The sequence below is a fragment of the Acanthopagrus latus genome, chromosome 19, assembly GCF_904848185.1.
Source record: "Acanthopagrus latus isolate v.2019 chromosome 19, fAcaLat1.1, whole genome shotgun sequence".
Lineage (NCBI taxonomy): Eukaryota > Metazoa > Chordata > Actinopteri > Spariformes > Sparidae > Acanthopagrus > Acanthopagrus latus.
In genome coordinates, this window is record NC_051057.1 from 3,462,006 (window position 1) to 3,479,486 (window position 17,481).

General features: G+C 38.6%; 1 protein-coding gene and 1 long non-coding RNA gene across 2 annotated transcripts; one reads left to right on the plus strand and one right to left on the minus strand.

Moving 5' to 3' along the window:
• The first annotated feature begins 1,320 nt into the window (after positions 1-1,320).
• c1ql3a (complement component 1, q subcomponent-like 3a) lies at positions 1,321-16,206 on the plus strand. Its single transcript, XM_037079514.1, has 2 exons — positions 1,321-2,381; positions 15,474-16,206. The coding sequence occupies exons 1-2, from the start codon at positions 1,791-1,793 to the stop codon at positions 15,651-15,653; spliced, it is 771 nt and encodes a 256-aa protein (XP_036935409.1). The 5' UTR covers positions 1,321-1,790; the 3' UTR covers positions 15,654-16,206.
• LOC119008834 lies at positions 6,560-15,451 on the minus strand. The gene is made up of 3 exons (XR_005071568.1): positions 14,438-15,451; positions 7,306-7,478; positions 6,560-7,217 (listed from the first exon to the last, which is right to left on the minus strand). It is a non-coding gene; the product is annotated as an uncharacterized LOC119008834 (long non-coding RNA).
• Positions 16,207-17,481: the final 1,275 nt, after the last annotated feature.

The window sequence follows — 17,481 nt, forward strand, 5'->3', positions numbered from 1 at the left end:
AATTAGGACATTGTGAGCATGCGCGAGTGGAGTAAATGACATGATGTTGTGTGTGATAAACTGCGACCAATGCATGCAATAGTGTAGTCTCTCTGTCTGAACCTTTGCCAGAGCTTAACTTGTATGTATGTATACTTTTGGTATGTGGTTGTCTGAGTTTTGCGTGCTGTTTTATCAAAACACAAAATGAGCCCTGGTTTTAAAATTGTGCTGAAGAAATCATAAAATAAATAACATGATAATAATAAATTTATAATGGCCCAATGTAATGTGTGTCTATTATATACAAGCATGTGTGCAGAGATATACTGTATTTACTCAATGTGTGCCTGTGTGTGTGTGCATGCATTTACTGTATATATGTATTGTTACTTCCACCAAGGAGGTTTCACCCATGTCCTATTGAACAGATTTCTACACAACTTGGATGGACTTTCCTTTACATTAAGTGATAGGACGTTTTTCCACATTTTGTTTATTTCTCAGGGAATAATGCATGGAACTTGATAAAAACAGCTGCATGATAAGTTAAATTGTGATAAGTTAATCATAAGACAAATCATATTGCAGTGGACAGATGATCTGATTTGGGTTCATTGGGAGGTAAAGATTTTTCGATGCACTTTAAATATTTACTGAAACATCTATTAAAATCAAGATATTTGTTGGTGTCTGTACCAAACACACGTGTTTTCTGGAGAGAAAGATTTGTAGGTCAGGGCATCTCTGCAGCACTACAGTACTCTGTCGTTTTGTTACACAATTTACCCCTATTAAAAATTGCAGCATCTTGTGATTTTTTTTTGGATATTTCACTAAGGAATATTGTGGTTTTGATTATTTTGGGATTAATGGTGCAGTGCTACAATAATGTAAAGAAAACACAAACATAAGAAAAACATTAAAAGTAAAAGTCCAGCATTCAAACGTCTGATAGTTTGAAATCATCAGCAAAATTGCCTAAAATATCAAGAGTAAAATCACTCAGCTCCGCCTGTGATATTATCAGATTGTTAATATTCAAATACATATACATTTAATTATTAAAAAAACACATTTCTGAAATTGATCAATTTATTCAATTGTAGGCTTAAAATCTGCCCTTTGCGTTGTTTCCAAATGAGCTCAATTAATATGTTAATGTTCACCTGAACATGTCGCAGTCTTCTGTGTCCAATGAAACCTGTTTTCATATTCCATAAAATGTCCCTTCTTTATAGTGGGGGTAACATGCCCTGTTTCTATTGGACGACAGAACATCAGGACCCTCAGCGTTATCATCTCTATCTCTCTCTCCCACCACCGATTTGCTACTGCTGTGTATCTGCGCCCTTGGCTCTTTTATCGCTTCTAACAAGAAGACGATCTAAGTGATTTTGATCCACCTCAACAGTTAAGCTACTGAACAAATATTCTGGTCCGAGACCTGTGGATCAAATAGGTGCTAACCCCATGTCTGGATGTCTGAGTGTCTACGATATGCTGAATCCAGAGGTTTTGGAAATCACGGAGCAGTGAAGGACTGAACGTCAAGAGAGACTTGAAGAAGCAGCGCATCAGCAGAAAAAGTGTGGAGAGGAGAGGGACGAGGGCGGCGAGGGGAGGGGGGCATCGCTAGAAAAAGTTTATAATTACCACCAAAGTGTAGCTCCGCTACACATTTTTTTCTTTAAAGAGTTACCTCTCCAGCCAGCAAGATTTCACCCAAAAGCAGACAACAGGATCGTCCTGCGCTGACGCGGCTGGTCGGCAGGAAGCGGCTGGTGGCGGCGGGGGTCCTGGGGGTCGTAATGGTTCTAGTTTTGGTAATCCTCATCCCGGTTCTGGTCAACTCAGCAGGGTCTGCGGCGCACTACGAGATGCTCGGTACTTGTAGGATGGTATGCGACCCATATGGCACCAAATCTCCGACCAGCACCGCCACGGCGGACACGGTCCGAGACAACAGCCTCGTCCAGTCTCTACCCACTTTTATCCAAGGTCCGAAAGGGGAACCAGGTCGTCCAGGGAAGGCAGGTCCAAGGGGACCTCCCGGTGAGCCGGGACCGCCTGGTCCAGCGGGGCCACCTGGAGAGAAAGGTGAGCCAGGCAGATCTGGTTTACCAGGACTCCCGGGACCCAGCGCTGCTGCCGGCGCAATAAGCGCGGCCACTTACAGCACCGTCCCCAAGATCGCCTTTTACGCAGGGCTGAAAAAACAACACGAGGGCTACGAGGTGCTCAAGTTCGACGACGTGGTGACCAACCTGGGAAACCACTATGACCCGACCACCGGAAAGTTCACGTGCTCCATCCCCGGAATTTATTTCTTCACTTACCACGTCCTGATGCGCGGAGGGGACGGCACCAGCATGTGGGCTGACCTGTGCAAAAACAACCAGGTAACACAGACTGGGCATGTAAAGGCATACACTGACAGTCTGTTATTTTCAACGCGGTTTACATGCTAATAGATAATATTCATTTTAATACCAGAGTTAACTGAGTAAAAACTCATAATAACTCGCACTATACTCCATACATCTCCGTAGATGCCTCATTGTCAGCAGGTCAGTCAACGCTTTTACAAAAACCAAACAAAGCAACAGGGGATCTGTGTGTGTGTTGGTGGCTACAGTCATTTGCACAGGAAATCTAGAAGGATGAAGGAGACAAGTAATGATCAAACCTACTCAAGGACCTAAAAGCTCGATGGGATTTAGTGTTTAGATCTCAAGGGGTAATTACTGGAAAGGTTGGAGAAAAGTCTGAGCGCCAGTAAATCTGTAAATTTTGTTTTATTCCTATATTTTAAATGTAGCACTATTACTTAGGCTATAGGCATACGTAATTTCCGTTTTATACACATTTACTGTTGGAGGGAGAAGCGTAATTGCCACTAACTGCATCACTGTAACTGTCATGCATCTGACAATAAAGAACTTAAAACCTGAATGCACACAGTATGACCAAATTACACTGTCCAGCAATGCTGCAGGAGCCATGCGGGCCTGTGTACCTCTGACATGTTTAATCTGGTTTGTGTGTGATCTCTACTTTGACAAATTTCCTTCTCTTTCTCAGTCAAGAATCACTGTGAACAGATTTTAGATAAAACAGCATTCTAAAAATAGCCATTAATTACTGATGCATTTAATACATTACATTATTGCACAATACCAATTTAGGCACTCTGGGTTGTAAGATGCGCAACTAGCTCATATATTAAGCCGCCTCATCTTTAATGATTGCATGTTTTAAGCAAAATAAATAAAGACATATATAAATAGATACATATAATATATGCTGTATGTATGTATACATTTTTACTAAATCAAGCGGCAGTAAGCCCCTCGTGTTGTTGTAGCATTACCCTCAGCTTCCTTCCTATGTGGTAAAATGTAAAGTTTCAGCTCAGTGTAGTTATTTGGGTTTTTGAAATACTACCTCAATGAAAATAACACAAGGTAGTAAAGTGTTTTTGTCTTTTGAAATACCTCCATGCAATCTCTTTTTGTTGAAGGTTTCCTATAGGAGCCTGTGAAGTAGCCTAGATTGCAGTTTTTTGGGAAAAAAAAATCCCGCAAAAGTAGAGCACCTGACTACTTAACTGTTACAACAACCACAGATGACAAAAACAACAATTATATTTAACTGTAAGTATTATTTGTATTATTATTAATCCCCTTCCTGTTATTATTAACATTATTGTTAATAATAATAATAATAATAATAATAATAATAATAATAATAATAATAATAATAATAATAAATCCTGGAGGTCTACAACAGCCCTTTGCTGCTTCCTGTAGCGTGCTCCTCTGAGTGTGTCTCTGTAGTGATCAGACTGTCAGCAGCAGATCTAATCCGTGGGGCAAACCAGTGTTGCAGCACTGCTCCGCTAAACACATCCCTCCTGCCTGTCAGCCTGCTCCTGTAAAGCTGCAACAGAACACACATAACCCAGCAAATATCTTTGGGATTAAACCAGTATAGCCGCTCACCATGAGAAATCAAATGCAGACAGACATATTTCAATTAAGTGTACTGCTACTGAGACATTGAAACATGATCAGATTGGGAGATAACACATTTCTGATCAGAAAATGCTGCGACTGGCAGTTGCTTTGATTTACGGCCTTAATCAAAATCATTAGCAAAATATGACTTCACTTGTTTTAATTGAAACATATCAATTTTGCCAAGTTGTTTTGTTATTTATTGAGCTCAAACTATCAAAAACGAATCTTGTTTCAGTCATTTTCTAAATGTGTCATTCTACCTGCGTCAAGTGCATCGATCACTGCATCATGCAAAGTTCTTAAAACAGTTATTACCATAAACCTTATAAAAATGGAAAACGTAAATCACCCACCGGATTTCTTTCACTTATATTAAAAATAGTACATCAGGGTACCTCAAAATGATGCATTTAGGTGGAAATGAACGCACTACAAATATTGGTCAAGACTTTCTTTCTTTTTAATAAAAAAATAGAAACATCATGCATGTACACACACAGAAAATTAAAATGAATGCTGTAGGTGTCTCAAGAAATACTATGACTACTGCTACTACTACTAATAATAATGATAGTAATAAAAATAATAATAAGACTTTAATCAAAAACTTTAATCCTCAAAACCTGAAAACTGAATATTCTGAAGTCATTCTTTATCTGCTTTTGACATCTGGTTTGATAATCAAGTCACCATGTAATATTATTATTTTCCTATAATCTGTAAATATACATATGCAGGTGAATTTTGTCTCCCTCCTCCAAAGATGCTGGTTGTCATCTGGTCTTTGTTAGCTAACAAAAAAATACAGTGAAGATAACCATGCTCTTATTGAGCTTTGTAAAATCATTCTGAGTCATCTGAGTTTGACATCAAGTGCAAACATACAAGTCAAATACATCCTACTTGAGAAAATTCCAGGAAAAGTATAGAGGAAGTGTTTTCTGCAGGAGAAGGGAAAAAAAGGGCATTTTCTCATCATTAAAAAAGATTCCAAAGAGGTAAAACTCAAAATATAATTTCAAACCACTGACTTGTATTGTCTGGCATACTTGCTAGTGGTTGCTTACATAGTATTTTCCATTATCATAATGGTACTTATACTTTAATAAATTATCTGTATACTTCTTTTACCACTACATTTCTACAAACGCTCTAAAGGAATTTAACGTATCATCCTTGCCCAAAGTCGTAATCAAGTACAAGATGATTGTACAAAGATAATTTTTTATCATGGGAAAAGCTTCATACAATATTTATACTGAAATGTCCATACAACTGGATGGCTAAAATGGCCTAAAATCAGAACTACATGCAATTAAAATAAAGGAAGACTGAAACAATTTCCCAACATAGGTCCTATATGCATGCATTACACATATGAGAGGTTTCAAAGCGAGTTGGCTGCCCCGTATGAGGCACCAGCAGCAGGTAGTGGTTCAGTGTCTTCCTCAAGGACACCCCGGGAGCGCTCAGGAGATTAACTGGCACTTCCCCAGCTACCAGACCACACTCTGTATAAACTGGTCCAAGCAGGTTTTGAACCTACAACTTCCTGTCTCTATGAACAAAGCTCTTGCCACCCTGTTCTAAGAAAGGAACGAGGAAGTTGCAACCTTCAAAAACAGAGAGATAAAGGGTGTTATAAGGTCTAGGTGAGCCAGGTGCCCCTCAGGGCACCACTGGTATGCAATTTTCTGTGACTGGTTCTTGGCTCACACTGCTAGGATAGACTCCTTGTACAAACCACACATCATTTAAGTGTATCTTAATTATAAAGTGAATAAGTAGTAGTAAGTTCTAGTACCACATTTTAAAAAATACTTGGTTACAAGTAAAATTCTTGCATTAAAAGTACTACTTTGCAGGTACAATCAGGATAATATACCTAAGATACTCACTGATGGTTGCCTTTGTAAAACATCTGAAAATAGGTAGCATTCCCAAAGTGACACCTTAACAATACTGGTTTTGTCTGACCAAGGGTATACAATTTAAAATTAATAAAGAATTAAAAATTCTTTAAGTATTCTAAAGGAAAATCGGCAATTGTTCACATTTGCAAAGCTGGAAGCATTATATGTTTTATTGACTATCATATTACTTGTCAATTAAAGTGAAATAAACATGACAATGGTTCCTGCAGGGCATCAGAGGAAGTCTTACCTATAGATAAGTCTGTCTGTGTGTGTGTGTGTGTGTGTGTGTGTGTGTGTGTGTGTATGTGTGTATCAAAGCAAATTGTGGTCATGGAGACACCTATTTTAGCACAAACCACAGAGGCAGTTTGAGTATGTTTTGTCAGTGCTATAGGATCACAACAGTGCAATATATAGTCAAAAAACTAAAAGTGTGTAGCTGAAATCAAAATGAAGGTCGAGTTTGAAGATAGGATAGGAATGGTCAGACCCATTACTATTGAGTATTCATGTAATAATGTAGTAATGCCAACTGCAAACTCATGGTCAGAGTGTGAGGATGATGACGGGTGTTACGACTGGAGTGATCCCATCACAAGATGTCTCCTGTTTAATTCTATTATTGATTCATTCAGCTTTATTTAATACTGCCATTTTATTTATATTGAATATGTACTTGTAGATACATACAAAACAACACAGATTACTGTACTCAGTTATCTAAATGCAGGATATCACATGTTGGGGCCTGCCAAATGTATTTCAGATTTGGCAGTCAAATAATCATTTGACCCCAACAATGTGCCACCAGTATGATTAGGATTTGTTAAGATTTAGACCAAGACCGTAACCAACTGTCCCTCATATTCGTTTGCACAAAGGTACTTTTTCTATCTGTTTATGTTGAAAAAAAAAAAAAAATATATTGCATTTCAATTTGTATTCAGATTTATACCTTAAGTAGTTGGGCCTGACACTGGATGTTTTTTTTCAAAATCATCTAGTCTACCATGTATAACATTAGCTGCACATAACAAAACAAAATATGAACTGGTTTATTATTGTTCTTAAATGAATCAAGGTGGATGAAAAGGGAGCTTTGAGTAGGGCTGCGGATTTGCCGGACCATCTAGGAACCTGGGGGTTGGTAGAGTGGGGGTACGTGTCAGTGGGAGGACATCCTAATAGGCTTGGCTTCATCTTTCTCCCCGTGGTTCCTGTGCTGGAAGGCCCGGGTCCCTGTTCTGTAATATCTTCTTGCCGTGGGATGGCAATGACGAAGGCTGAGCTGCTGGTGATCCTGTGAGAAAGGATAGTGGAGAAAGAGAGGGTCTGGGCGGAGGGTTATAAGAACTTGAGATGAACAGGAGAGAGATGGTTTGGCTTACCTATATAGGTTTCACAGGTGATGGGATCAGGGCGGCGGAGGTGGTTGAGTTGATTAGGCGCAGGTAGTTAGATTGATGAGACACAGGTGGTTTGATTTGGCTGAACCTGGGTGGCAAGAGGAGTGGCGTGGTCCAGTTCCTGAACCTTAGTTATAATAATTCCATTTTATGAGCTGAAATATAAAAAGATGAGCAATGTGAGTTTCTTATTTTTTTTACTTAAGAAGGAAAGTTAAGTGTAAACAAATGGCTGTACTAATGTGTAATACAATATAGTTGTTTACTTCATCACAGTGTACCTGTTAGTCGGTGGTGGAGTGCAACTACAAATGCAAGTACATTTACCCAACTAATGTACTTTTGCACAAATTCAAGGTGCTTTCCTTGAGCATTTTCATTTATTCAAACGTTATATGTCTACTTAACTATATCTTATAGGCACATATTATACTTTTACTGTACTACATTTATTTGACAGTTTAAGTTACTGGTTACTTTTTGGATAATCCCCTTCCTGTCCAGTGAAAATCCATGCATCTCCAGATATGTTGATTTCAAATGTTTTGACGAACTTGAGGATGAGTCATTCCTTTATGATAACATTTTCCTCCTTCTTTTGCCTATAAACCATTTAAAAACCCACTTGGATTAAAATCCTTCACCACAAAGCTGAAAACAGGCTGGTTTCTAACACCATGAGAAACTGACTTGTTTGACAAGAGATCTGTGGTTCTTACAGAACAGCCACTCCAAATACGTATGATGATCTTATAGAATATGACGGATTGCTGTAGGTTAAAGGAGCCATCAATATAAAGTATATATTGTGAGATCCTATCATGGACTATTAACAGTGACCATACTGTACCATGAGTTTTTGGTATCATTATGTTACATTCCTAGTGAACAGCACAGCAATCTGATGACTTTCAAAGTTGTGAAGTGAGGCCAAGACATTACTTAAGATGAATGTAATGTTACTTGTACACAAGGAGTTCAGGGAGATGTTCAAATCAGACTGCTGCTCTTGAATCAATCAAAAGCTGAAAGATCTCAAATAAGGGTAGTTGCAAATAAGCTGAATGACTGCAGGTCAAAATAAGGGCTGTGGGTAAGTAAGTTCACAAGAAAGATGTGGAGGATCTTTTACTTAAACTGAAGTATGATTTTCAACAACTGAAAGCTGGCACTGAGTGATGACATGTTTTTTTTTCAGTAGAGTGTGTTGAAAAATGTCCTTCAATTGTGATTTTGACAGCATTCTTTTCCATTTTAATGTAAACATAGATGATTTCTCAAATTAGTTTTTACTAACAGTTCTTCCCATGACTTACCGTTTGGCCAACTAAAGTAATATGCTGTATCTGACTGGTATTTATAGTGACCATGATGATGTGAGAGATGGTTTTGGTGTTAGTCCCTGTTGACTGAACCTGTCTCAGCATTTTGTAAGCCAGCAGAAAAGGAATGGAGTAATTATGTTGAAATAAACAAATCTGGATAGCTTTGTTAAATTTCAAAAAACTGTTATTTGTGCATATTCGAATTGATGACAGGGTTGAAGAAATGTCCAATGAATTTTAGAATCTTCCATTTATAAGCTAAAAGAAAACAGTACACGTGAAATTCCCTTAATATCAGTAACCTTCACGAGCAGAATTTTAGCTCTGGTTCTTGATCCTGAACAGCTACCACAGTTGTCATATGATTCTTATTAGATTATGTTTTAGATGCTGTGTCTGGTTGATTATTGTTTAGCTTACTTGTCCAGTACATGAGTATGATAGCTATGTTCTTGTAAGGAAACAGTCAATAGAGCAGTGCTAGAGCTCCAGATATTCTTTTTAAAATCCCACCAATTGTTTATCGATTTCATTACATTTAATCTGCAAATGCCCTTGGCCATAGCTAATTACAATAAGTGTGTTGAACAAAAAAAATGGAGGAAACCCTTATGAATAAAATAATACATTGCTAAAAATGTTAGGGCATATATAAGTGTACTCACAGTGCTTATGATTGTTTTAGTTAGTGCATGGGGTGTGGAGGTGTATTTTGAAAAGGTAGCTTTGAAAAAAGAAAGACAACTAAATTTAAGGTGCCTTTTAGTCCAGACCGGAAGACGTGAAGTGTGACTGCTGTCCTCACTTCAGCGGAGGGTTCATCATACCACTGTGGTGCCAAAACAAAGAATAAACCTGATTGGCATGAGTAACCACGGGTTACTTGAAGTGACAGTCCAGCCAAACCACACAGAGATGCTGGCGACTGAACCCAAAACCTCATACATGCATCAAATCAGACAAAAACTAGAAATGATGTTATTTATTAGACAGTGCACAAACAGTTCACTATCCTAATTATAAACCATGCAACTATGTCATGCTGTCATACAGGTTCAAAATAAATCCCTTACTAGCTAATAATACTGTAGACACCATCCTTGATGCTACCAGCATTAAACTTCAAGGCTAAATTTGACAACACAGCCTGTAATTAGACAAATAATTATTATGATTAATTATGATGGTCAGACAAAACATAGAGCTCAGAGCAAGATACATTTATATGGCCTTTATTAAAGGGTAATTTGGAGTAATAAAACTGTACCATTAATTAAAATCAAATCAGATCATAGTCTTTCATACTTGGATGTTCTCTTGAGTCCTGTTAAGTGGATGGGTACTTATACATGGTCTTCCTCATTACTCTGCTCTCATACCAGTTACATAAGACATCAGATTAGACCATTTAAATGTCATGTCCCTTCCTGACTACAGTAACATTAGGTCATGGATGTGGGAGTTGCAATTTTGTTTTCATTATTAGACTTTGTCAGATGTTAATTTGAATCAGCATCCTTTCCTTGTCGCTCGAGCAGTAAAAATCATCCTACCAACTCAGCACTACCTGTCTGTGAGTGTGGCCTCTCAGCTCTGGTTCAGCTGAAGACAAAACACAGAAACAGACTGGACAATGAGCATGACCTTTGTCTACTATCACTTCAGACTTTGAGACTCTTGTCAGGAGCAAAACACATCCCCAGTTCTCCCATTAAGTCCTCCAAACTCAGGTCTATGATGTCAGTGTTACACCTGCTGTCAGGTTGAAGTGAGTGATGTCAGTGTTACACCTGCTGTCAGGTTGAAGTGAGTGATGTCAGTGTTACACCTGCTGTCAGGCTGAAGTGAGTGATGTCAGTGTTACACCTGCTGTCAGGCTGAAGTGAGTGATGTCAGTGTTACACCTGCTGTCAGGCTGAAGTGAGTGATGTCAGTGTTACACCTGCTGTCAGGCTGAAGTGAGTGATGTCAGTGTTACACCTGCTGTCAGGTTGAAGTGAGTGATGTCAGTGTTACACCTGCTGTCAGGTTGAAGTGAGTGATGTCAGTGTTACACCTGCTGTCAGGCTGAAGTGAGTGATGTCAGTGTTACACCTGCTGTCAGGCTGAAGTGAGTGATGTCAGTGTTACACCTGCTGTCAGGTTGAAGTGAGTGATATCTTTCCTTGACGAACACTCCACAGCATTTTAACATGGCAGTGAATGCACTAAAAGAAAAAGCTTGAAGAAGCTTACAAAGAGAAAATTTTATAAAGTCCAAATTCCAGTCAAAATCTGGCTTAAAATATTTGATAGTGTCATCCAGCCCATTGCACTGTACGGTGGTGAAGTCTGGGCTCCACTCAATCTTCAGAGCTTTACCTGCTGGGACAAACATCCAACAGAATCTTTACATGCAGAATTCGGCAGATACGTCTTACACGTACACAGAAACACACCAAATGCATGTAGAGCAGAATTAGAAAGATAACCATTGATAATTAACATTCCAAGAGAACACTCAACTTTTTCAACCACCTAAAATCCAGCCCCCGAGACACCCTCCACTCCAAAGCCCTCCAAACTCAAGAGCTGAGCCCAGAACAGAGTCCACCGTATCAGCTGGTACTGAGGCTAACTGCCCCCTCTTAGACACAGTCTGACCAGCCTCACAACAACACTGCTCTCCAAACACCAATCAGAGTCAAGCAAATTACAACACAATGTAAAGAAACCTATCTGGAACACTGGAAAGAAGAAACTCAAATTAGATTAGAATGTTATCTGGCCCTAAACAGATATCATGAACTAGCAGAATATCTCTACTGTCAGAGATAGAAAGCAGAGACAGAGCCTGACCCTGTTCAGGCTCAGTGACCACAAACTGACAATCCAAACAGGAAGACACAAAAAATCATGGCAACAAAAAAAACAAAACAAAACAAAACAAAACAAAACAAAACAAAACAAAACAAAACAAAACAAAACAAAACAAAACAAAACATGTGGTCACAATTCAATGAAACAAGGAACATTTATTTTGAAAAATTCAGCTCTATAATCCTAAATTTCAAAGAGCTGAATGACCAATCAAAATTAAAAATACTCCTGGGCATATCTTGCTGCCCAACATATATCAACATGCCACAACCTGAGGGGCAGTGAGTGACCAACACACACACACACACAGTTACTGAAATGTTATGTAAGTTAAATACATTTGAGAAGTGGAACATTTTCCTTAATTTGGGTCGCGGCTAGTCATTTACGGGAGATGGTGGGTCCCGAAGCCAGACCAGTTGAGAACCACTATATTAGACCCTCATTCGGCTTTCTTAGAGGTGACTTTTCCAACATTTTACAACAGAGCTGTACTGCAAAATCAAATGAAATTCATCTATAGTCACTAACTGAGTGTTGCTGTTTAACACTTGTAGCAGAGACAGTTAATCATGTTTAATCATGTTTAACATCGGGTATTCTGAGATTAAACTTGTTTCCTACTGATGAAAAATAAGAGTTTCGGACACCTTTGTGCCTTCACCTTTGTAACTTGGTCCAATTTAATGTCCGATTTAACAGTAGGACACCAGATATGAAATAGTATTGCTTTGCCAATTGTAATTTTTTTAAAGGTGCACAGTATTATGTAGTTCCAGGTAAGAATGTAGATAATCTACAGTCTGTTTCATGAAGAAATGATTATTTCTATTATTTGTGCAATTTCCTACAAAGTCTGGTGTAATAGTGCACTGAGTTCATTTATTTGCTGACTAATTACTGATTAGAGTATAATTTGGGATAATAGTGTCTGAGTATAGTATATTTTGGGTCTAATAAGCCATTTTGTGTGGTTTCTAATTAAAGTACAGTATCAGGGTGCAGTGTCTAAATGAAGTATGACTGTATTTGTTGTCTATTAAAGCATACATACTATTTGTACTAGCTGACCTTATTTTTGAAAATGTGATCTAAATACAGCCCTCAACAGTACCTGCCAGTTTTTGAATGACCTGCAATCTCAAGCACGAGTGCATGGCCTTACGTGTGGTACATGCCCTTTGGACACTTTTCTCCATCTATAAAAATAACGCAGCATGTCAAAGAGAAATCATGTTTTCTCTGTGGTAAAAAGATGCAATGCGATTGTTTTAACCATTAAGCAGACATTATTTTCTGAGGCACGATAAACAGTACGGTAGTGTAGTACTTCTACATGACATAGTGAATAAAACATGTTTTTCTGACGAGTCTGATATCATATCGAGCCACGGCTTTTACAGCAGCTTAAACTATCATTTCACAGCCTCACAGCTTGTGATATGTCTATGCTGGTGATGGTTTAAACATTTTGGCTCGATTCAAAATATAAATGGCATTTCCACCTCCAGAATCTCACTGTTGAGAAATATTGTACTGTATCTTGTATTGTATGTGTGCTAATGCCCGACCGATAAAGGATTTTTAAGGCCGATACCGATACAAATATTTGGTGATTTAAAAATCCGATATTCCTATATATTGGCTGATATATACATATTAAAAAAAGGTGTATCAAAACATAAACAGATTTCTGTAACTTTAGTTATCTGTAGTTATTTATGAGTTCTCACTGAAATAATATGATAATGCAGTTTAAAAATAAACTTTGTTTGTTTTATTGTCACAACAGAACAGAGGAACATCAAAATATATTCTAGGGTTTTTGGCGTTCTAAACACGAGTCCAACAGTGATGTTGTAGAGCAGTTTTTTTAGCTTGCAAGCTACTTTAAATATGATCTACCAACAGAAAAAATACTAAACATCTATTTATTTATTCATACACTGTGTACACTTATATAACACGATGCATTACTGCATTACAACAGTAATGCACATAGGTGACAAACAGCCATCAATACTGCACACAGTTTATGCACCGGCAGCTGGTGGTTTTCTCAGTTAAGTTTTTGAATGACTGAAAAATGAACTCTCCCTGCGTGCGTTCTTTCATGGGTAGTATTGTTAGAGGCTCCTCTTTTTTAGTCATATCTGTAAACGCCATCCAAATAAAAATGCACATTTGGGCTGGATCTCTGGTGTCTGTAGACTCGTCTAACTGCAGTGAGATACACTCGCGGTCTCGCAGTGTATCTCTGAAGCTGCTGTGGCAAATCCTCAGCCATTACTTCACAGCGCTGTGTAACTGTACTTCTTGATAGCTGAAGAACTTTGATTGATGATAATATTTCCAGGTTGTATTTAAAATCCTGAAACAATGAGTCAGCTGCCTCAATGAAGGCCTCTTTTATCATCTTAGCGCCTAACAAAGTGGAACAAACAAAACAAAGAATAAAGGGGAGGGAATAGCACCATCCATATAAACAGACTTGCTTCTAGAGGCTCCATGCACACAGAACACTTGAAGACCCCGCAAGCAACAGCAGAGCAGCGACCAACCAACATCGCTGCGAGCCAGTGGAGACCACAGCAGCAGTGGACAGCGACAAAGGAGCCAGGCAGTGAATAACCCTGAGGTTATGGTGGAGAGAGGACCAATGGAGCATGATGGACAGCCCACAGAGTATGGAGTACGTCGGTTTGAAAGTTAGCGTTGTTAGGCTAACAGCTGATTGGCAAGGCTAACAGCTGACCAGCAGAGAAAGGTGAGTCCATGGAGCCAACTGCTCAGATGTGCAGACTTCAAATTAGTAGCACAACCCCAGAGCTTGTCAGGACAACTTGGCTGTCTTTTTCCAACAGAAAAAAAAACTGTTTTGCTACGGCGATATTCATGCCAGCGTCCTCTCGCTTGATAGAATGACTCACCCGTAATGATGCTTCAGTGTCTGCCTCAGCTCGCTTTTTTGGTGGGAAGTCAGTGTTGCACTTTTTATGAACAGTTCAAAAGTGCATTTCAACATTCCCCTTCTTCGGAATAGCGATGGGAGTTTGACAAATGCACATTTTTTTGTATCCCTTCTTTTGTTGATATCGATGGAAGCCGCTAACCAGGTCACTTTGCCGCTTGAGTTTTGCAGTAGCTAGCTCGTCTGCGCATGCATAGTGACCCGTGACACCTGACCCTGACCTACAAGAAGAGATCTCAGACTGGCCGTCCTGTATGTCAGTCTGGTGGCATAAACTCGTAAAGTGCCCTCTGGTGGACGTCAACACTCATAACATGGTTGGAGGGTGTTTCGTCCATTTTTATTTTATTTTTTAAATATTCATTTATCAGCCATTATAAGTGCCAATATCGATAGTTAGGAAAATGACTAATATTGGCCAATAATATTGGCCCCCCCGATAAATCGGTCAAGCTCTAATGTGTATACTCACAAGCAGTCTAGCAGTATCTAGCAGTTATGTGCCTTGAAAACAAGTTCACCTGGAGACTCCCAAGAAGGAGTTCTAATGTCTGTATTAATCACCTGAAATTTCCTCCATCACCACAATCACTCCAAAATTCTCACATTCAATAAATATAGAAATGTAATGGATAGGTTGTGGCTAGACCCTTGTTTTATTCCCCTTGTTGCACCTCTAGAACAAAACAGTATGTTTGTCAGTAGTATAGTGATAAATTTGAACAACTTGTCCTTCAGGCCAAGTACTTATCAGTGTCTAGTGGATCGTGTCAGCCACATATCGTGCTGTCAAACAAACTTTTTGACTAAGCAAATAGCTAATTTCTCATTCTATGTAGCTACATACATACACCTGGCAGATGGTTGAATGAGTATAACAACTGGGCAGGAGTCCTAAATTTGGGATGTCATGAATATTTCAGCTTTTGTGCTTGATGTTTACTGAAAGTGTATGATTTGTGCGTGTGCGTGCGTGTGTTTGTGCATTCCTGCAGGTACGTGCCAGTGCCATAGCCCAGGATGCGGACCAGAACTATGACTATGCCAGTAACAGCGCTGTGCTGCATCTAGAGCCAGGAGATGAAGTCTACATTAAACTAGATGGAGGCAAAGCTCATGGAGGCAACAACAACAAGTACAGCACCTTCTCCGGATTCATCATCTATGCTGACTAGGCAACAACACATTCATCAGCCATTATAAGCCTTGTGGGCCAGTCCCTCTACAAATCTTCTATTATGGATAAGGTGTGCGAAAAACCAACTTAAATCAGCCTTCAAAACCTGCATTTTGTTTCCTTTTGGACAGTAACATCAATAAAATCTTGGAATTGTGTGAGATCAAATCATATCCTCACTTCATAACATTATGTCCCACTTACACTAACAGCTGACAAGTTTATGTTAATTTAGTGCAGTCTCGAATTGTTGATTGTAAAAGGGAGAAGGAAGAGGTTTTTTTTGTGGGAGTGTGTGTATGTGTGTGTGATGGGGCTGTTGTCAGAGGGGACAGAGTGACCCTTCACCCTTAAATCTGATTAGGCTGCAAGCTACCTGTCAACAACATTTAAATATATTTTATAAAAAAAACATATTCATGGTGATACTTAATGAAAAAGTTGTCAGTCAGTGTGTGTGTTTTGTCTTTTCTTTGTTTTATATAATGCTGTGAAGATAGCAAGGAAAAGCTGGTAACACTTGAACTGCATTAAGTCACAATGACCGCAGATTATAATACCTATTACAAATATCATGGCCTCTTTCATAGATTAGAATTATTTTTTTGTATTAAAAGAAATCAAAGAACAATCACTTTTGATTTGTATTTGAGCCTATACCCTTTACACAATCTGTTTAAATATGTTCTGATTTTAATACGCATATTCATCTTATAATGTAGTGATTCCTCATTGTTGGTTTTTGTCACCACTTCCACTTAAGTATAATTTAAATGTATTCATTAATTGATTTTGCACATTTAAGCCCCAAGCCTGTTAAGAACAGAGCAGATATACTATTGCTGAAATCTTACTCAAATACCCCCAAAACTTGGCACTAAAATTGCTGATGTATGTAAATCTTTATAGAGGGAGAAAATATGGTAAACATAAATTGAAAGCATGATGAAGTGGGGCACTGCTGAGTTATTTCTGGTGTCTGTGGGAGACACTCAGGGAAACAGTAAGTGGAATGAAATTGAATGTGACCATGTTGAAATTCAGGCAACAACTTTTGCAAGAACTCTACACCACAGTCCTTTGCTCTACACCAGGCTTCTAGTTGGTGGTAGTGCACCTATAGGCTGGTATTAAGCAGTTATATTAAGCAGTTCCAAGTGCATGACCTGCTGGATTCAGGATGAACAGTATTATTCATGTTAACACTACACTACAAATTATGGAAGACTCTCCACGGATGTGTATCAAGTGTTTTTAATTTGACTGTTAAAAATAATATTGTGTATCTGACACTGTCAACTTAAAAGTCAGAGGCCATATTCTTTCATCAAACATTTAGGAATGTATTACATATAAGTTAGGTTTTGTGAACGTGCACTAGATCTGAATTCATCTGGAGAATTCAGTTGAATTGAATATATTCCTCCTCTCAGATCCTGCATATGTTTCTTGCTGCCATCTCGTAGGAAGTGTCACACTGCATGGTTAATCCAGCAAATCATATGAGATCAATTTTGCCATACAGTATGCATTATTTGCATGTGTGAGAGATGTCCCCTTGAGTTCCTTACATTTATGATATTAATGACTACTTTGGCACCATGGTCAAAGAATTGGAAATGCAGTACAAATGCAGACACTTGACTCTTCGTGAATACGTTGTGAGTATTGGGACAGCCCCATAGTCACTCTAGTTAGTAATAAGTAAATATTATATCAGGGTTAGGGTTATGAGTTAAGCAAAGAACAGCGCAAGAAGTATAGGGACATATACATTTCACTTCTACCTGCTTCTTTTTGGACACAGTTACAAAAATGTGTTATGT

Coding starts and splice junctions, on each gene's coding strand:
- c1ql3a (XM_037079514.1), top strand. CDS start 1,791: ATGGTTCTAGTTTTGGTAATCCTCATCCCGGTTCTGGTCAACTCAGCA. Junction 2,382..15,473: donor ACCTGTGCAAAAACAACCAG/GTAACACAGACT, acceptor GCATTCCTGCAG/GTACGTGCCAGTGCCATAGC.